This window comes from Sabethes cyaneus, chromosome 2 (assembly GCF_943734655.1).
Source record: "Sabethes cyaneus chromosome 2, idSabCyanKW18_F2, whole genome shotgun sequence".
Taxonomy (NCBI): Eukaryota; Metazoa; Arthropoda; class Insecta; order Diptera; family Culicidae; genus Sabethes; species Sabethes cyaneus.
Window position 1 is genome coordinate 233,031,861 of NC_071354.1, and position 20,307 is coordinate 233,052,167.

At 41.7% G+C, this 20,307-nt stretch overlaps 1 protein-coding gene across 1 annotated transcript in view; it reads right to left on the bottom strand.

Annotated features, from left to right (window-relative positions):
* Nucleotides 1-20,307, bottom strand: part of LOC128736783 (uncharacterized) — a 106,225-nt gene that overhangs the window by 40,964 nt on the left and 44,954 nt on the right. The window contains exons 2-4 of the mRNA XM_053831272.1: nucleotides 19,890-19,957; nucleotides 19,459-19,613; nucleotides 5,660-5,870 (exon numbers count right to left, since the gene is read on the bottom strand). Coding sequence (XP_053687247.1) covers nucleotides 5,660-5,870; nucleotides 19,459-19,613; nucleotides 19,890-19,957 — 434 coding nt within the window. The remainder of the gene's footprint in view (nucleotides 1-5,659; nucleotides 5,871-19,458; nucleotides 19,614-19,889; nucleotides 19,958-20,307) is intronic.

Below are 20,307 nucleotides of genomic sequence, written 5' to 3' on the forward strand. Positions count from 1 at the left end.
ACTCAACTGACAGCGTGATTCAACAGCTTGACTAGACTGTTCGACTTAACCACCCAATCCGGCTGCTCGACTAGACTGTTCGACTTAACTGCTTAACTTCTGTTTGATTTGACAGCTCGATTTAACTGCCCGATTCAACTGCTGGACTGGACTACTCGACTTAATTGCTTGATTAAGCTGCTCGACTGGGCTGCTCAATTTGACTACTCGACACTCGATTCAACTGTTCGACTCGACTGCTCGATTCAACTGCTCGACCAGATTACTTGACTGAACAGCTTGATTTAACTGCTCAACTAGACTGCTCGATTTGACTGTTCAACTCGGCTGCTCGACTCGATTTTCTATTGGGCACGATTAGGAAGAACAATTCACGACAGGTTAAAATAGTAATTAATGTAACGCAAACAAATGACAGTTACCATAAAACAAATTGTTCCAAAATCCAAAACCAGACAACACTGTAGACTAAAAGAATTTAGACAAAGACGATCAACACTTTAAGCCCTGATGAAGATCCAAATCCGGATCGAAACGTTGGCGTAAAAGGTAAATAGAACGTCTACTATAATTTAATGACTGAACGGCCAAAATCTCAATCATTCGATACTTATATCTCAGTCGGAAAATATTAGTGAAAAAATCTTAATTTTTTTAGCGTGATTAAAACAATCTATGTTCTTTGAAAATACCCCCCCCCCCCCCCTTCAGTTCACTGTTTCTAAAATTTTGCGACTTGGTCCGGCTGATTTAACACCGACCATATGATATCGCGACAAGCAATCCAGTTGAGCAGGCGAGTCGAGCCGTTTTCTGCACCGACTAATTGTTAGAATTTGGGATACGGAACATCTACCGGAGGAGTGGAAAGATGGGGTTATCTGCCCGATCTATAAAAAGAGCGACAAGTTGGACTGTGAGAACTATCGAGCGATCACCGTTCTCAATGCCGCCTATAAAGTGCTGTCCCAAATCATTTTCCGCCGTCTATCACCAATTGCGAATAGATTTGTGGGAACTTATCAAGCCGGCTTCGTCGAAGGTCGGTCTACTACGGATCAAATATTTACACTGCGGCAAATCCTCCAAAAGGGCCGTGAATACAGAGTTCCCACGCATCATTTATTCGTTGACTTCAAAGCCGCGTATGATACCATCGACCGGAAAGAGCTATGGAAAATCATGGACGAGAACAGCTTCCCCAGGAAGCTCATCAAACTGATTAATCTACGATGGATGGTACACAGTGCTGTGTTCGGATTTCGGGTGTTCATTCGAATCACACAGATGGCTTCGTCAAGGTGATGGTCTTTCATGCCTGCTGTTCAACATAGCGCTACAAGGTGTTATGAACCGAGCGGATATTAACACGCGGGGCACGATATTCAACAAATCTAGTCAATTCGTCTGCTTTGCCGATAACATGGATATTATCGGCAGAACATCTGTGGCGGTGGCTGAACAGTACACCAGACTAAAGCGCGAAGCAGACAAGATTGGGTTAAAGGTAAATACGTCTAAAACAAAGTACATGCTGGCCAGCGGAACCGAGGCCGAACGAAACCGCTTGGGCAGTAGTATATTGATCGACGGCGATGAGTTTGTCTACCTTGGCTCACTGGTAACGGCGGACCATGATACCAGCCGTGAGATTCGGAGGCGTATTATCAGCGGAAGTCGTGCTTACTATGGGCTTCACAAGCAATTGCGGTCGAGCAGACTAAGTCCCCGTACAAAGTGCACCCTGTACAAGAAGCTTATTACACCGGTTGTTCTCTACGGGCATGAAACATGGACAATGCTCGAGGAGGACCTGCGAGTGCTCGGAGTTTTCGAACGACGAGTGCTAAGAACGATCTTCGGCGGCGTACAGGAGAATGGAGTATGGAGGCGGAGGATGAACCATGAACTCGCACAGCTCTATGGCGAACCCAGTATCCAGAAAGTGGCTAAAGCTGGACGGATACGATGGGCGGGGCATGTTGCAAGAATGCCGGACAACTACCCTGCAAAGATGGTGTTCGCCTCAAATCCGGTAGGAACAAGACGGCCAGGAGCGCAGCGAGCAAGATAGTTAGACCAGGTGGAGCGAGATCTGGCGGAGAGTACTCAGTGTCTGAGGAATTGGAGAGCGGTAGCCCTCAACAGAGTTACATGGAGAAATTTTGTTCAACAGGCCTTGTCTTAGGACGGCAAGCCACCTAAGCAAGGCGAGTCGAGCAGTCGAATCAAGCAATCGAGTCAAACAGTTGGGTCGAGCAGTCGAGTCGAACAGTCAAGCCGAGCAGTCAAATCGAGCAGTCTAGTCGAGCAGTTAAATCATGCTATTCAGTCAAGCAGTCCGGTCGAGCAGTTAAATCGAGCAGCTTAGTCGGGCACTTAAGTCGAGCAGTCAAATCGAATGGTTTAGTCAAGCGGTCGGATCAAGCAATCAAGTCGAAAAGTTGAGTCGAGCAGTTCATTCGAGCAGTTGAGTGGACTAGTCCAGTCGAGCAGTTTATACGAGTAGTAGAGTTGAATTGTCCAGTCGAGCAGTTGAATCGAGCAGTTAAATCAAGCTGTCGAATCAAACAGAAGTCAAGCAGTTGAGTCGTGTAGTTGAATCGAGTAGTCCAGTCGAGCAGTTAAGTCGAGCTGTCGAATAAAACAGTTGAGTCGAGCAGTCGAGTTGAGTGGTTAAGTCGAGCAGTCTAGTCGAGCTGTTGAATCAAACTGTCAGTTGAGTCGAGCATTCAAATTGAGTAGTCTAGTCGAGAAGTTGAATCGAGCAATCGGACTGAGCAGTTGCGTCGAGCAGCCGATTCGAATAATCCGATCGAGTAGTTGAGTCAAGCAGTTCTTTCGAGCAGTCGAGTCAAGCAATTAAGTCGAGTAGTCCAGTCTAGCAGTGAAATTAAGCAGTTGAGTGGAGCAGTTGAGTCGAGCGTCAAATCGAACAGTTGAGTCGAACAGTCTAGTCGAGTAGATGAATCATGCTGTCCAGCCAAGCAGCCTAGTTGAGCAGTAGAATCGAACAGTCCAGTCGAGCAGTTCAATCGTGCAGTTAAGTCGAGCAGTTGGGGCGAGTAATAAGTCAAGGGAATGTGTCAAGCAGTTGAATCGAGTAGTCCACTCGAGCAGTTAATTCGAGCTGATCAGTCAAGCAGTCGAATCAATCTGTCCAATCAAGCAGTTAAGTCGAGCAGTCGAATCGAACAGTTCAGTCGAGCAGTTCAGTTAAGCAGTACAGTCGAGAAATCAAATCGAGCAGTCTGATCGACCAGTTGAGCAATCGAGCAGTCCAGCAGCCGACAAGTAAGTTGACTGAGAATACAACCCATTGCTATGCAAGCATGACGTCCTGTCAGTGACTTGTTTTTAGTTACCAGTAAGCGTCTTATGACGTCCTGTCATAGACCTGGTTTCCGTTACAGTCATAAGCCTCTTATATAAATAGATTTGTCAATACCTCACGGCATGCAGTTTGTTGCACACTAGTCAACAAAAGTATTCAAGTATTCCTGCCGTTCGACACAATCGCTTTGACACGTGATGACTTTGAAGATTTTTGTATCGTCAGCATTAAACAGTCGACAACCAAGTGGTAGCGGGTCCAGGTTGCTGCCTTGCGGGACTCTAGATCGGTTGGAAAAGCAGTTGGACAGTACAGTAGATACTACTTTGACACACAAATTTCGACTGAAGTGAAGTAACATCTAAGCCACACGGAAAGAAACCCGATTCTGGTACCATGAATAAAATCATAAAATCATCATAAAATCAAAGTTTGAATTGCTATCAAATCATGACTGAACTGCCATATACGGCAGCACAAAATCATGAATAATATTTAGTTCCTGATCTTGCGTTGTGCTGTAGTTCAAGAACTTCTTGATATCATGATTTTTCATGGTGTGTTTTCATGAAACATTAACATTAAACCTGAAATTATTTAGCACATTTTGGAGATTAAATTTCGAAACGGTCGAAAGCAGATTTCAGGCCAAAATAGATAGTGCAGTCCATGCTTTACATACAGTGAGCCTCAATATGGCCTCCATTGCTGCAAACATTGATCGAACAATGCATGCCTCAATTGAACTTCCGCAGAGCCAGCCGAGGTAATCATATATCAGAGATCAGATTCAAATAAATATTTATATAGTAGAAAGGCAAAAAGGTAAACCATTACTGTTCGAATGAAGCCAAATTAATGGAGATTAATACCATTCATTTAAGTTTCATTGAAAATAAAATTCTATATCAGTATAAAAACACCCATAAAATCATTTTAGTGCGCTTTTTTACAATCATATCATTTTGTGAAACACGATTGGAAAATTTAATGAAGATAGAAATCATTGATTTGAGAGTCAGCTTAAAAAAAATCCGACACAAGCAAATTGCTGTACTCTGTAATAAAATCTAACCGGAATGATGTCGACAATCAGTTAACTTGGCACACCGACATCGTACGTTCAAGCCGACTAGCAAATTAGTCCATTAAATCGACTAAATGTGGTATTTTCGTTTTGACTTCCCCTAATTTAAAAAGATTCCTAGTAGCAAAATTTGTTGTTTATTTTATCGCAATGTCATGTTTCAAACGTTTTGTAGGCGCACAAGTCCCACGCAGAAAAAATACCACACAAAAAGGGGGAAAAGGTTACTTTTCCCGATTGTCATTATCCCGTAATTGATTCGGAACGAAACATTCGGAAACATCAATAAAAAAATTACAAACCAAGTGGGTTGATCGCTGTAACACAATTGCGTTTTAACATCCCCCCCACGTCAAACGTTTACTCTGAGCGAAACTGAATTAGCACGAAAATTTATAATGATTGCAGCTTGTGCCAGCATACAAGCACATTCAGTTCATGCTGCTTTAGTGAGGGGGGGTAAACTCAACTCACAATGCGTTCGCAGTTGTCGGAACAGTTCTGCACTGCTGCATTCACGTTGCTTGCCTGCATTCCCTTTGATGTGTTTCTCTTTCATTTATTATCATTATTGTTATTATTATTATTTGCGCAAACGAGAAATGAGTTTGCAAACCAATAATGTGGAAAACGTAGCTGAACTGTGCTTTTATATTCTTTGGTGAAATAAACTCTAAAGTTTTTCTCGTGCGCACAATCAAACTCTGATGTTGGATCTCTATGATTTGAACCTTTTGCTATCAGATATCGGATATTATGGTTATAAATGTTTCATATATTAACAGACAAAATATAGTGAAACTTAAGTTACAGTTGGGAAAATGAAAAATCATGTATTTTAAAGGTTTTGTATGTGACTGATGCTGTTTACTCTAGTTAATAACCATGCGTCCCCTTTACTTTGGTATCAATGGAGTGGCAAGTTTAACCACAGAAGTATAAGTTTGTTCCTACTGGACATTTTTCCAAATTTGGTTGAATTGTAGAACAGCGAGTTAAAAGAAATATATTTTAACAGAAGAAGTGGCTGGGACATCATTTGTCAAACCAATTATGCGCTAGTTGGGATTAAAAATAATCAAATCTTTGATGTCTTAGACTGCAATGCGAATGGGCAATAAGTCTGCTTCACCGTTCCCATTTTCTGAGAATTCCTTTCATAGCGTCATTTTTCTTTCAGTTTATCGTGCCATTCATTACCCAGAGCGCCTAGAGCGCCCAGAGCCCTTCATTCTTACCTACGATCCTAAGCTCGATGAAAATCGACTGTGGCGGATGGGTGGAAATTTGGCACTCGTACAGTCCTTCGTCCTCCTTGCGGGCGTTCTTTATCCGTAACGCCCAGTTGCCGAGGTGGCGGGTGTGCTCCACCAGGAACCGATCGTCGCTGCTGTACGTGGACAGCCCGACCGTGAGCAGCTGGTAGTCTTTCCGTCGGAACCACGAAACCTATTGTTGTTGTTGTTTGCCGCCGCCGCCGGGGAAAAGGTGAAAGAGGTGAAAAGAAAACACGGAAATAGAATGAGAGACATTTGTTTTTGCTAACAGGCCACAGACAAGCACTGCCACTAATTGCGGTAAATTATAATCATCGGGGTTTTGATGCAAAATGAAAAAAAAACTCAATTGCTAACATAAATTGAAGCTTGAAAAAAAATACTGCAAACAAAGATTTTATGAGCCTGTCTTGCCGTTTTCGACATGACAATGGAATGGCTTGGTGAATTGTCAAGTGGAGATCATGTTCGTGTACCTCAAATACTTTTCCCTCCGAACCGAACCATTTACTAGGAGAACCTCGTTAGTTTTTCAATGCACCCAACAACGTTCGAGCGCTGATCCTCTCGGGGAAAATGACGGACAAAAAAAAGTCTTGCTTCCGACAGGTCACTGTCGGGAAGATAGCAGGGACAAGAATACACTAACAATGCTACCGAAAAACTTTTCATCACCCATCCGTGGCTGGCTGGAGAAACTTGTACTTCTAGCAGCGCACAGAGCGATAAATTAAGAATCTACTTTCCACAAGTTTTCACCACCATTCAGCTGAAGCAGTTCCGGATTCTTCCCACCGCAAGTCTGTCCAGCGCAAAAAGAAAAGCCCGGGCTAAAAGATAAGAGCAGAAAATCAGTTTGCGTCTTCCCGAGTTGCTGGTGGAAGCTGTCGTTTCAATTGTCCCGGCAGCCCCGGTGCGGTTTGCTTTCACTGTTACTCACGTGCCGACTGTCGAGTATAAAATTTATGAGGCGCCAAAAATCGCAAGACGAAAGTGTGGAGAGAAAAAAATGGGCCACTGCCACAGTGAAAGTCGGAAGTTTTATCTTTCGCCCAGGTCAGTTCACGTCGCTTAGGACGCGTCCCGGTGCCGGAGGATTGTGGCCTGCTTTCATTTGTCTTGCACTTGTTAAGCACTTTTAAGCTCGCTGCTCGTTGGTTGGCTTACAAGGATGTCTCTTTCCCCGCACACGAACGTGTGGCAGTTGAGTCGTCGAGTCGAGCAAAGTATACGGGCGAGTTCAGCTCGCTTCCTTCGCGTACGGTGTTTGTCATTCTTCTTGCCCGGTTTTGCGACCATCTGTTTAACCTTCACCCCAAGGTACTTGAACGGCTTTGCTCTGTGAAGTGGAATGCTTGACAATCCTCCGCTCACATGCCTGTGGTTGGCTAAATCCGTTACTCTTCTGCTGATTGCAGCGGTAAATAATCTTACAGAGAAGAAAAATGTTCCATTGAACTCAATCCATAACAGATTTTAAATCAGTAAAAAATCTTATTTAGTTTGTGTTCATTGCTTTTTCATTTAACAGACATTTATCTTCCCATCACAATCACGATTTCGAATGCAGTCGCATTCTGCTGCATCAACCAGCCGACGAATAAGCGTCGGCGTCAGTACGGCTCAACCGACGACGGGGCAGGTCAATCATTCAAGCGCGCTTCCTTGGCGGCTCTCAACCGACGACGTCCCGTCGTCCGTCGTTCCGATCCGATGGAAGCAGTGAGGCGAAAAAAGCGCAAACAAAAGAACCCGGAAACGTTGCCATCAACAGCTGGCTAGCCGACTGGGACTGGGACTGGGGCCGCTCAGTTCGGTTCGGTTCGGTTCGTTTCCAGCCGGCTGACCCGGAGTGGCGTCATTTTTCATTTTGAAGCAAATTAGCTAGTTCAACCGAAGGAATTCCTCGACACGCCATCTCCGGAGACCGTCGTCGTCGTCTTCGTTGTCGCGAATAGCGAATGCTCCTCAACTTAGAACTGTGTTTATTCTTGATTTCAATTCCGGTAAAATTGTTCACGGCATCCGTTATTTGTCCATTGCCGAGCGAAATGATTTCTGACCTATCTGGTTTCTTCGCGTGCAAAGACGCTGATAATGGCTGCAACTGTTGCCAGTGACTGCGAGTGCGCTTGTTCGCACCGAATTCCGGTGCCTTAAAGCGTATCCTTACGGCGCCACTGGCGGGTGGGCGCTACAGTAGCGGATGGGTTGACAGCGGACCGAGATGAAAGCCGAACTACGCGCTCTGTACCGAACTTACCGATGAAAGTACTTTCGGCAACTGACTACAGGGACTAAAAAGGGCAAAATAAAGGAGGAAGGGGAAGGTTGCTGCTGGATGGTTAAGAACTTATGCCGCAGCAAAAGGCGGTAAAAGAGCAAAATTAATTAAAAACGTTTCCTGCCGAACCACTTTCCACACGGCTGGTCATGGCAGGTAGCATCAGAAAGAAGAAAAAAATCATCATCAAAAACGAAGCAAATTTTCTAGCAACCGAAAAAAAAGGATTTTATTCAAGGAAATAATTTCACTGCAGAATAATTATTTTCGATTGAAAATCCTACGCCCCCCGAACGAACGGGGAAAGAATTGACTTTTGGACACCACTACTGGCACGGTTCTAATTGAATCGAATGGCTGTAGACTCCGCAATTTTGTTTCAGTTAGAGCGTGAAAACCATTGAGTGGAAGGTTCAGTCACTAGAACAGCTGGTGCTGGCAGTTTCTTTTTTTTTCAACTTTATTAGCGAACAGACAGTCTTACAGTCTCTGCTGCCGCCCGCTCGGAAATGAATACATACAAATTTTATGACAGCGTCATAAAATCAAGTACCGGAAGAAGGCGAACGGCGCGCACATTACGGGCGAAATCTTTTTTCCACATGGATGAAGATGAATTTTCTCAGATATGTATTTTTTTCTTCCTTTCTGCCGTTGGCTGCCGGGTTCACCGAAGTGTACCTACTCCACCAAGTACCTGCCCGGCGGGGTTTTATGGGCATCGAAAATGGGTAACGCGCCTTCGGCTTCGTGGGCGCGCATTCCTTGATCCGTACGGGCTTGAAGGTTAAATGAAGTTTCATCGTGCAGAGCAGATAGCATGAGCAGATTAACCATACGAGGAGGGTTTGGCAATAAAAGTTTATTCCTTTAAATTTATTTCGCTTGTTGTTTTTTTTATTGTAATCCGATTGATAATGCAGTCCCGGTTAAGCGTTCCGTTGTACTAACGAGGCAATCTTAGTATTTCATTTTGTTACAGTCTGTCTGTTCCTACATTGCATGTAGAAAAATTATAGATTATATAACTGAGTTATTATCACTCCATCTTTTGAAGAGTAAATCCAGTGTCGTAAATTACCAGTTTGACTCTTAGAATTTATAGAAAAGAAAACAGTTTGACGGTTTCATATGGTAACTAAAGCTGAATTATCAAACGTGGCTGGTCAATGTTAATCGCATAATTGCTAGTTCTAGAACTTAATGAAAGAGCGCTGCAAATTTCAAACTGAGAAAAACTTGCTTTTCTTCAACAGTTTTCAATTTATTTGTTGAGTAAATTTCAGTTCTCTGTTTAAAATTAATTTCTATTACTAACAATCGATCACTGCGACAGATTCTGAATGAACATTCTAAAACATTTAATAGAAATTAGCACCTTAATGGGTTGTAACAGAGTTTAAAAGGGGTTCTAATAACATATCTGTTATGACCATACTACTTTGTAACAATTTGATAAATAACAATGAGCAATCAAAAGGCAAACAACAGCTAAATGTAGATACATAACCACAAGTAACAGAAATAATCTTAATTGAAAATAAAATTACCAAAATGAAATGAAAGGCAAAAAAGCATGAATTCCTTATTTCTAGTGTCCGTTTAATTTTAAGCTAAAATAAACAATATATATAGGCTAGAAGATAATCTTGAAATCAGAGTGGTTCCCGTACGTATTCCAATGTTGTTGTTTTTGGAAACTTGACTGGATTAATTTATTATCAAATCAATTGCTTGTTGTACACGAGTGACATAGTATTACGTCTCTCAGGAAGGTAAGGGTGTAAAATCAAAATCTAAAATTGTGAAAAACTCCGGTTTTGAACGTCTATAATTCTTTTATTTCTTAACGGAGTAAAAAGATTTTTGCACCTATCGATCAGAAATCATACTACGCGTTGATCCACATGGGAAACCATCACTCTATGTGTAACGCTATTGCTTATCAGATCGGATTCCAAACGGACAGGCCAACGAGCACCAATAAATAACCAGTTCGGTCGCAGGCACATTGATCGCCGACTAACTGCCATCACAGATATCGAGTATCCTGGTCTTCAGACTCAGACGCAGGCCCCAAACCAGTTTCCCCTGCTTCTCAACAACCCCCGGCATGCCGCAGTGAATTCAGCAACCCATTAAACGGCCTCCAGAATTCGTTCCGCACAATACCGTCTCGTCGCCAATGAGGAGCAGAGCATCCAACGGTTACGCCACTGACACAGGCGTACGACAAGCAATAACCAGTACTGGGTGCTTATATTCTGCTACCTACACACTCGCGAACGCACTTTCTCGTGGCGTCTTTCTGCACAGCCCGTTTACGAGTCTGACAAATCGTGAGCAGTTCGTGAACGCTTACAGCACACTGGGATACATATTTTGCATTACTTTTTCTATTCTTCTTCATGTTACACCCTAGATGACACACACGGGTCCGAGTGCGAGCCCTCGCAAGCAATCGCTATCCTCGGGCTGCGATGACATGGCTGTTTTAAATGTTCGTTAGAACGCATCAACTTAAATGTTCCTGTAAAACCATAGCTGAGCAGCCCGATGCTGGCAACTTTACTGTCAGTAGATATAAACCGTGAATCGCTCTCCATAGATAATTGGAACACCTGTTCTCTGAGGAGCAATCAATCCGAGCTGCTCGATTTCCCAGCGAGAAGGAGGTCGACATCAACATTATCACGGAAACCCGTCCCAAGCTGAAGGTTAACATGTAGTTTTGCGACTTTCGGCTCTTGCGACTCTTCCGAAACCGTGCAGGAGGAGCGGTTATAGTAAGCCGAGCTCCAACCAGAAAGCTGTCAAGTCCATTGGGGTCAAGGTCAACATATCGATAGCGGCCTGTTGTCATAAACGAACCAGAGCCCGAGACGGTACTGTCGCTCATTTACGATCCGATTTGATCAAACTGATTCGGCTGTGAATGAAGTATAACATTTTCAATGACCTCAACACTCGGCATGAAGCATGGAGCAATCTAACGGGAAACCAGAACGGAACCATCCTGGCGGACGACTTCGAGGCCAGACGCTATAACATTCTGGCGCCGAATTTTTTGATCAAGATTTTCGGATCGGGAGTATACTCTATTCTAGATATCTTCCAAACGAATGTGGCAATCACCTCGGTATCACAGGTGCTTAAAGAGCGGTCATCCAACCACTACTCTACTCTATTACGCAAGTTTGCTGTCTCTGTAGTCGACCCCGGCGAAACTACCATTGTGCCAACTGGGTCGAACGGCAGCATATCGCCGACGACAACATCGAGATTTAAATTACTCCGCCAACTATACCGACCTGGTGGCTCAAGACATAATCCCATTTGTCAGTCTATTTCCGACAGTTTTGTTGCTTTATTCTAAACTGAAGGGGTTTCCCCACCTACTTCGTATCCCTAGGCGAGTTCTATATGCGACACTCCGTCCGTCTTCCTACACTACACACAGGAGCGTTTTCATTGTTAATTTTCGATGCTCAAACGCACATGGTGGGAAAACTCATCAATAAATAATTCTAGCTACATGGGAGTGCCTCTTGCTCTCTGCTCATTTATCGTTCACACTCTCTGAGTCATTGGCTCAGCAAAGTAGGGAACTCCTAAACAACCAACAGCAACGGAATCAGTCACGTTGCCCAACTCACCGAAAATTGTTTGATTTTGTTCATTCAAAACCGTTCTGGTCTATAATCGAAATCCTCTAAATAGAAAAGATCAAAATCGCTGAGGAAGCTGCTGAAGTTGATCGATCAGACAGCCTGGTATCTGAGGAATAAAATAACACAGCGGACGAGCTGATGGGACATGCCAAAGGAACTAAAAACATGAAGGCCAAGATATTTGAAAAGTCAATTCAAAACCGAGTTTTTTCCTTCGCTGATGAGATTGGTAACGTCCTCTCCTAGTTTGGGAAGATCCACAATTCATCAACTCCATCAATTACCCATTATCCAGCATTACCCAGCGGAATAAGTCGAAGTTCGATGTCGAAGATCCAACATGACAGCCCAAGCAACAATGTGAGTTTTATTGTACTCTTATGGTGGTCTTCAAGACCAATTTTGGTCTTAAATGCCTTCATAAGAGTGTAATAAAACTCAAATTGTTACTTGGGAGTAATGGCACTCTCGAATTTCGAAAAGGCGTTCGACGACGACCTAGTCTTCAAACTTCATCGATACAATTGCCAGATGTATCTAATAAAGATCATCAGGACTATCGCCCTGGAAAAGTATTTCAGATCCAAGTCCATATCCAAATTCAAATCCAAGTCTATGTCTAAATTCAGCTCCAAGTCCATGTCCAAAGGCAGATCAAAATCCATGTCCAAGTCCATGTCCAAATACAGATCCACGTCCATGTCCAAATACAGTTCCAACTCCATATCCCAATTCAGATCCAAGTCAGCTTTTTTTCCTGTATGGACTCATCACTGCGACCAATAACGTCTGATCTATTGTGATATCGCCCGGGTGTTTGCTGTATAACCCCGCACTGCATTTATTTTTGCTATAATCGCTATTGCTTGAGCGATATGCTCATTGAATTTTTTTTATGCGTGCTTGTGTGTAATTGAGTACCCTTCCTTCAATGCTTTACTCTACTTTACCCACCTCGTTCCACTTGACTGCGCGCAGTCCCCAATTATAGTCATCCCTGGCGTGGCAAACCAGTGCATTTTTACTATAAGGGTCTCATTTTTGCACTGTCAATAGGCCATATCGGGATAATATAGAACTCAGCATGAAGGAAGGGTGATGAGGGGCCGGAGAATAAACCCATGCTAAAGTCACTTTAACTTCGAATAGCCTGATTCCCCTAAGATTCGAACCCATGACCATTCGCTTGTCAAAACAGACTCGGTAACCTTGCGGCTACAGAGCCCCCCCCCCCAAATTCAGCTTTAAGTTCATGTCCAAATTCAGCTCCAGGTCCATGTCCAAATTCAGATCCTAGTCCATAATCAAATTCACCTCCAAGTCCATATCCAAATTCAGATCCAAGTCCTTGTCCAAATTCAGCTGCAAGTTCATGTCCAAATTCAGTTCCAATTTCATGTCCATGTTCAAATTCAGATCCAAGTCCTTGTCCAAATCCATGTCCAAGTTCATGTCCAAATTCAGATCCAAGTCCTTGTCCAAATCCATGTCCAAGTTCATGTCCAAATTCAGATCCAAGTCCATGTCCAAATACAGATCCAAGTCCATGTCCAATTTCTGTTCCAAGTCCATGTCCATATTCAGCTTCAAGTTCATGTCCAAGTTCAGATCCACGTCCATGTTCACGTCCAAATACAGATCCACGACCATGTCCAAATGCAGACTAAAATCCATGTCCAAGTTCATGTTCAAAATTAGCTCCAAATCCATACCCAAATTCAGTTCCAAGTCCATATCAAAATTCAGTATCAAGTCCATGTCCAAATTCAACTCCAAGTTCATGTCCAAATGCAGACCGAAATCCATGTCCAAATTCAAATCCCAGTCCTTGTCCAAATTCAGTTTCAAGTTCATGTCCAAATACAGATCCAAGTCTTTGTCCAAATTTAGATCCAAGTCCATGTCCAAATTCAGCTTCAAGTCCATGTCCAAATTCAGATCCAAGTCCATGTTCAAATTCAACTCCAAGTCCATGTCCACGTCCAAATGCAGACCAAAATCCATGTCCAAATTCAGCTCCAAATCCATGTCCAAATTCAGATCCTAGTCCATGTTCAAATTCAACTCCAAGTCCATGTTCAAATGCAGACCAAAATCCATGTCCAAATTCAGATCCAAGTCCTTGTCCAAAATCAGCTTCAAGTTCATGCCCAAATTCAGATCCAAGTCCATGTCCAAATTTAGATCCAAGTCCATGTTCAAATTCAACTCCAAGTCCATGTCCACGTCCAAATGCAGACCAAAATCCATGTCCAAATTCAGCTCCAAGTCCATGTCCAAATTCAGATCCTAGTCCATGTCCAAATACAGATCCAAGACCACGTCCAAATACAGATCCAAGTCCCTGTCCAAATACAGATCCTAGTCCATGTCCAATTTCTGTTCCAAGTCCATGTCCGAATTCAGCTTCAAGTTCATGTCCAAATACAGATCCAAGTCCATGTCCAATTTCTGTTCCAAGTCCATGTCCAAATTCAGATCCAAGTCCATGTCCAAATTTAGATCCAAGTCCATGTTCAAATTCAACTCCAAGTCCATGTCCACGTCCAAATGCAGACCAAAATCCATGTCCAAATTCAGCTCCAAATCCATGTCCAAATTCAGATCCTAGTCCATGTTCAATTTCAACTCCAAGTCCATGTTCAAATGCAGACCAAAATCCATGTCCAAATTCAGATCCAAGTCCTTGTCCAAAATCAGCTTCAAGTTCATGCCTAAATTCAGATCCAAGTCCATGTCCAAATTTAGATCCAAGTCCATGTTCAAATTCAACTCCAAGTCCATGTCCACGTCCAAATGCAGACCAAAATCCATGTCCAAATTCAGCTCCAAGTCCATGTCCAAATTCAGATCCTAGTCCATGTCCAAATACAGATCCAAGACCACGTCCAAATACAGATCCAAGTCCCTGTCCAAATACAGATCCTAGTCCATGTCCAATTTCTGTTCCAAGTCCATGTCCGAATTCAGCTTCAAGTTCATGTCCAAATACAGATCCAAGTCCATGTCCAATTTCTGTTCCAAGTCCATGTCCAAATTCAGATCCTAGTCCATGTTCAAATTCAACTCCAAGTTCATGTCCAAATGCAGACCAAAATCCATGTCCAAATTCAGATCCAAGTCCTTGTCCAAAATCAGCTTCAAGTTCATGCCCAAATTCAGATCCAAGTCCATGTCCAAATTTAGATCCAAGTCCATGTTCAAATTCAACTCCAAGTCCATGTCCACGTCCAAATGCAGACCAAAATCCATGTCCAAATTCAGCTCCAAGTCCATGTCCAAATTCAGATCCTAGTCCATGTCCAAATACAGATCCAAGACCACGTCCAAATACAGATCCAAGTCCCTGTCCAAATACAGATCCTAGTCCATGTCCAATTTCTGTTCCAAGTCCATGTCCGAATTCAGCTTCAAGTTCATGTCCAAATACAGATCCAAGTCCATGTCCAATTTCTGTTCCAAGTCCATGTCCAAATTCAGATCCTAGTCCATGTTCAAATTCAACTCCAAGTTCATGTCCAAATGCAGACCAAAATCCATGTCCAAATTCAGATCCAAGTCCTTGTCCAAAATCAGCTTCAAGTTCATGTCCAAATACAGTTCCAAGTCCATGTCCAAATTCCGACCAAAACCCATGTCCAAGTCTATGTCCAATTTCAGGTCTAAGTCCAAGTATCGTCGCAAAACCCTCTCGAACGTAGTATTATGTCTAACCACACGGTCGTTTCTAGAACACAAACCTTCTGTTCATTTTATAGCTAAGGCTGGATGTTTTGGGGTTCAGCGAAGGTTCTTCAATTCTGGAGGGCATGCGCGAATAGTTTATTTTAAAGTTTTTAATTACCATGATAGCATTTTTTGTTGTTCCTGAGTGATAGCTGAAAAACTCGGTTGTGCTGAATTTCCTTATTCAAACGCAAGTATCACGTGAATCAAACAGCGTAAACCGCTTTCTTATGAAAATGTTAGTCAATTTTCTTAGCACATTCGCAGATGGATTACAGATGGCTGTAGAAATAGTTCGTCTTTCAGATTTCCAGAAAAAAAGCAAAAAAGAGAAAAAAAGGAAAAGAGCGCGAAGAAAAATGTGACAAAAACTGAACAAACGGCTTAGTAAACGAGGAAAAACGTAAAAAGCTGACGTGAACGCAAGAAAAACCTTGAATAGTAAACGGGCATAAAACGAGAAAACGAAATAGATAAAGAAACTGGGAAAACTGATCACAAAAAGAGAAAAAAAAAACGGGACAAAAAAGGAGAAAATACGTGAGCAGAAAAATGGAAAATCCAGAATAGAAAAAGAACAACACAACAGGGGTGGGAACGGGAGAGAAAAAGAAAAAAATATATAAAAAAGTGAACACGGAAGACAAAATGGGATAAAATGGACAAGAAAAGCAGAATGTTACAGAACAGCCAGAAAAGCAGGACACAATAAGAGAAAGAACGCAAAAGACGAAAACAAAAAGGAGTTTAAAAGGTGAAAAAAGGCGAAAACCGTGACCGAAAAACAAACAAATAGAGATGAGTTAAAAAATGATAAAAATTAAAATTGGAAAAACGGGCCTAAAAGCAAAGAAAAAGGAAAAAATGCTAAATTCATGATTAATCTTATATCGAATCTAAAGCCAACTTATGTACAATTTCCAGTTCAATTTAAAATAAATCCTCAAGCCCAAATTATTCCAATTTGTAACCTATTGTAGTGCCCCATGAAAAGTTCTATTGTACGTACAATTTCAACTCTGATTTCTAGTCCAATTTCAACTTTGATTTTAATAATTGATTCGCCATCCTACGATTACTCCTTACTGAGTAATTCTCGCTGAAACGGGGCCACTACTGACACGAGGTCTTCAAATATTGAAACTTTTGCGCTTAATTGGTTGAAAATGGTTAAAAAATAAGACTTACACTTTTGATACCGCGAAATAGTGGACCCCTCGTTCGCCAAGGGGCTCAACAGTTTCAAAACAAGTTGAGTTTTGAGCAAACCTTGAGATCTATATCATGTAATATTTCATAAATTTGCCATGAAACAACTAACAAATAGCCCAGTTTTGTAAGGAAGAAGAACAGGGTTTTCAAATGAAGCAAACATTTTTCGGCGGCCATCTTGGATTTGGTTGCCATATTGGATTTTATCGAAAAATTGCCGTTTTCACCATGAGTCCCCCAATCGATTTTAATTTTAAGACCACCATTGGAAAGCTGAGAAAAAATACTATGAGAATGGTTACTCTACTCTTTTCTGAAAAGTCGGCTTCCCCACCTTTGCTCTATGTTTAGGTACGGTAGTGAGTGAGAGTCAGTTCACTAGTTTGAAGGTATTTTAGATAACCTTACTTTTATAACAGTGAAAAAAATCAGTTAATCAGTTTTCTAATACAGTAAAGCAAAGCCTCCGGAACCCAAAGTCTTTTAGACTTGTTCCTTCTTTATCGACATACTTTGTAGCCTGTCATTAACGTCCAAGACAATTACAGGGATAATGGAATGATCCCAAGTAACAATCCAATAGCAAAGGGGTGTTATTCGCTTCTTATAGTTTTAGCAGAACATTGTTGAGTCCACCAGGTTTTATAATAGTTTTTCTCAAGCGAATTTTGTCTAATTTGATTAACAGTTCTGAAGTATGATTAAAGAAGACTAAAAAACACCCATAAAACGGTCGTGTCTATAAATGTAATTCACAATATAAGCAGCTTTAAAGTATATTCAATTCATATTTAAAAATGCCATTTTACAGCTTCTTTAAAACTTGACAATAGTTTTAACGAAACTTTGTGACATTCTTTTGCAAGATGGATTTATCTTAACGTTACAGCTTTAAAATTTGGCGGTAGTTTAATTGCAAAAAACACTCGTGTGCCAACCGAGAGACTATGGGTTGGAGTGCCACATGCAATTGAAAGACCCAATATATTTTTGGCCTCATATCGAAATTTACTCAGCTTCATTCAGTCTATCATCCGTCGCACCAAAAAAACTCCTCCACTTTACAAAAAAAGTTCACGTTGTACGGCGACAGAGTCAGAAAGAAGTAAAACAGAAAAAATTCACCATATATTTACTATGCCAGTGAGTTTCCCGGGAAAACCATTCTCGTTCGTGGTTCTTCACAGCTCTTTTCGGTCGCTGGTATCATATGCAGCTTTGAAATCAATGAACAAATATGGTGCACGAATTCTCATCGGTGTTTTTGGGTAAAAGTACTGACTAGAGTGAGATTGATTTCAAAGATCTGTACGACCTGTACCTTGCAGCAGCCCTGAACGGGTTTTTTTTTCGAAACTGACACAGGATTTTTGCCAGCTGAGCCAGTAGGGCCGTCCCTTTGGGAAGCTTAGAGTTCAATGAAATTCGGCCGCCGCGTCCTAGAGCACCATGACCTTCCTGGTCTTCTTTGAACTGGCCACGACGCTTAGGGGTAGGTATGGAACGCAACTAGAGGATGTCAGCCCAGTAAGACTGACCCTGTGGGTGTAACCTTTGTCAACAATCTGGTTTCGCGCACGAACGACCAATTATGGATGTATTTGCCACTTTCTTTTTAACGATTCCAGCCACTGAACTGTCATGGGGTCGCTTCGGGAAAGACCGCGCAATTATCAATATAAGTTTTATTACACCCTTGTAAAGGTTGTAATAACCTTGTAAAACTCGCTCTGTATAAAAGCCATATCAAACCCGTCTCAAAGTGGTATCCGTTTTCTGTTCCGTTCACAGACTTAGTACCGTTAGCCCAATTATCAAGTCACTTGACCTCAGCTTTTTGCACATTTTATCGATTCTCACGATAAAAAGGACCATATGTAAACTGGTCTGGCCCATTCCTTGACATTACTTCTCAAGAGAATTAATATGGTACAAATGTTTTCCACTAAAATTCAAGAATTTCAAGTAGTTTAACCTAAAGTAAGCTTGTAATATTTTAAATTTTTAGTTTAACCAATTTAATTCTCTAATAAACAAGATCGTAGAAATTATTGGAAACAACTAATAATATAGGTGACTAGCAATATAATACTCATGCAAAAATAATAATTAATATTAATGCCAGGCAAAAAATAGTCCATAAACAGGTTCTTCTTTTACACATCCGACACTTTACTTAAATTTTTGTTGAAAACAGATGTATTTTATAACTCAAAAAGACAGGTAGACAGGTCACAGAAACATTTTGAAGATGATTTTTTTTTCTAAATGTGTTCCAAAAAATTAACGAATTAATTTTCAATGTAATTTTCTTGGTTCTTTGTGTTTGAGCATTATTATATTGATAAATGTCAAGCAAATTGCTCTGAACATATCTTTCACATCCTCAATCAAAAATTTCAATATGTGTCTTTGATTCTGATGCCCTAAAACCGAAAATCGTCTTGAGAGGGTCTTTCCCCCTTTTGATTAATGGAATTGAACAAATTTTTAAAACCCATTTGAAACAAGTGATATATTTTTAAATTGGGCTGTTGTTAATGAGTTAAACAACGGGCACGTCTATCCAAGTCATGAAAATTTTCCACTCAACGTAGAAGTGTAGTAGTTTATACAAAAAAAAACTTTTTTTTTTCTCAGTTGCGGGAGCTGAGATAATTTAACATACACAAATAGACAGAACACACTCAACCGTCAACCAGATCTTTTCTCTTTCGCTGCCAAGCGGAATAAATTAGCACACCAAGTGCATAGGAAACCGAATAAAACGCGGAAAATTCGCAAGAAGAAAAAAAAAAGAAAGAAAGAAAAACCAACAAAAGCTCAAACTGAACTACCCCGCGTTTACTAACGAAATACTTACTTACAGTGGCTGGTGTTGACATGGTGACGCTGCAGGGAAGCACCGCGAGGCCCCCCCGTTGACTAACTACCCTACTGTTGTTCTTGGTGATGAATTGACTCTCGTGATGGTGCGATGAGCTGAGCGTGTTTCGGTGCGATGATTTGGCTTCGCTCGACTCTGCGGAAGAAAAGCAAAAACGGAGAAAAAAAAACTGGAATGAGGATTCGGTGGGTCAAACTTTTATGACTCGATTAATGGTTGAGTACACAGAGAGGCAACCGAAGGAAGAAAAAAAACAGCCGCTTCAATTCAATGTAATTGTCAACGAGCCACATACAACAGCAGCAGTGGCAGCTCTTCTAATGGCATAAATTATCGCCACATGGCTTCACCCCACCCGCCGCCAAGTGGGAGGGAATGCTCTAACTTTTATTATGCTGTTATGTCATTTACCAAGTAACTGCCTGCGATGGCATTCTTGTTTTTTTTTCTCTGCTAGGCAGAAGCTTTTAAGCTCGTCACTGAGATTGAGTTATGGAAATTGTAATGCAAATTCACGCCCAACACAAAAGATTTGTCCTGTCATCGTTACCGAGCGCCACCGACCGCTCAAACCAGATCAAGCCAAAGTGACTGACTTCGTGAGTAGTGGGTAGGTGACGCCAGTAAAAGTACCATTTGTCATTAATTTTATCGTTAAAGCGCACGCTAATCCAGTGAGTGAGTGCCATGTAGCTTACGTAGGGGGCTCGATAGTGGCAAAAACAACTATAATTAGCTAAGTGTGTACCAACGCAAACCAAACTCAATTAACGTGCCGTTCGCTTTTCCCCGAAGCTCTTCTATACAGTAAGGAAGCAAAAAAGAAAAA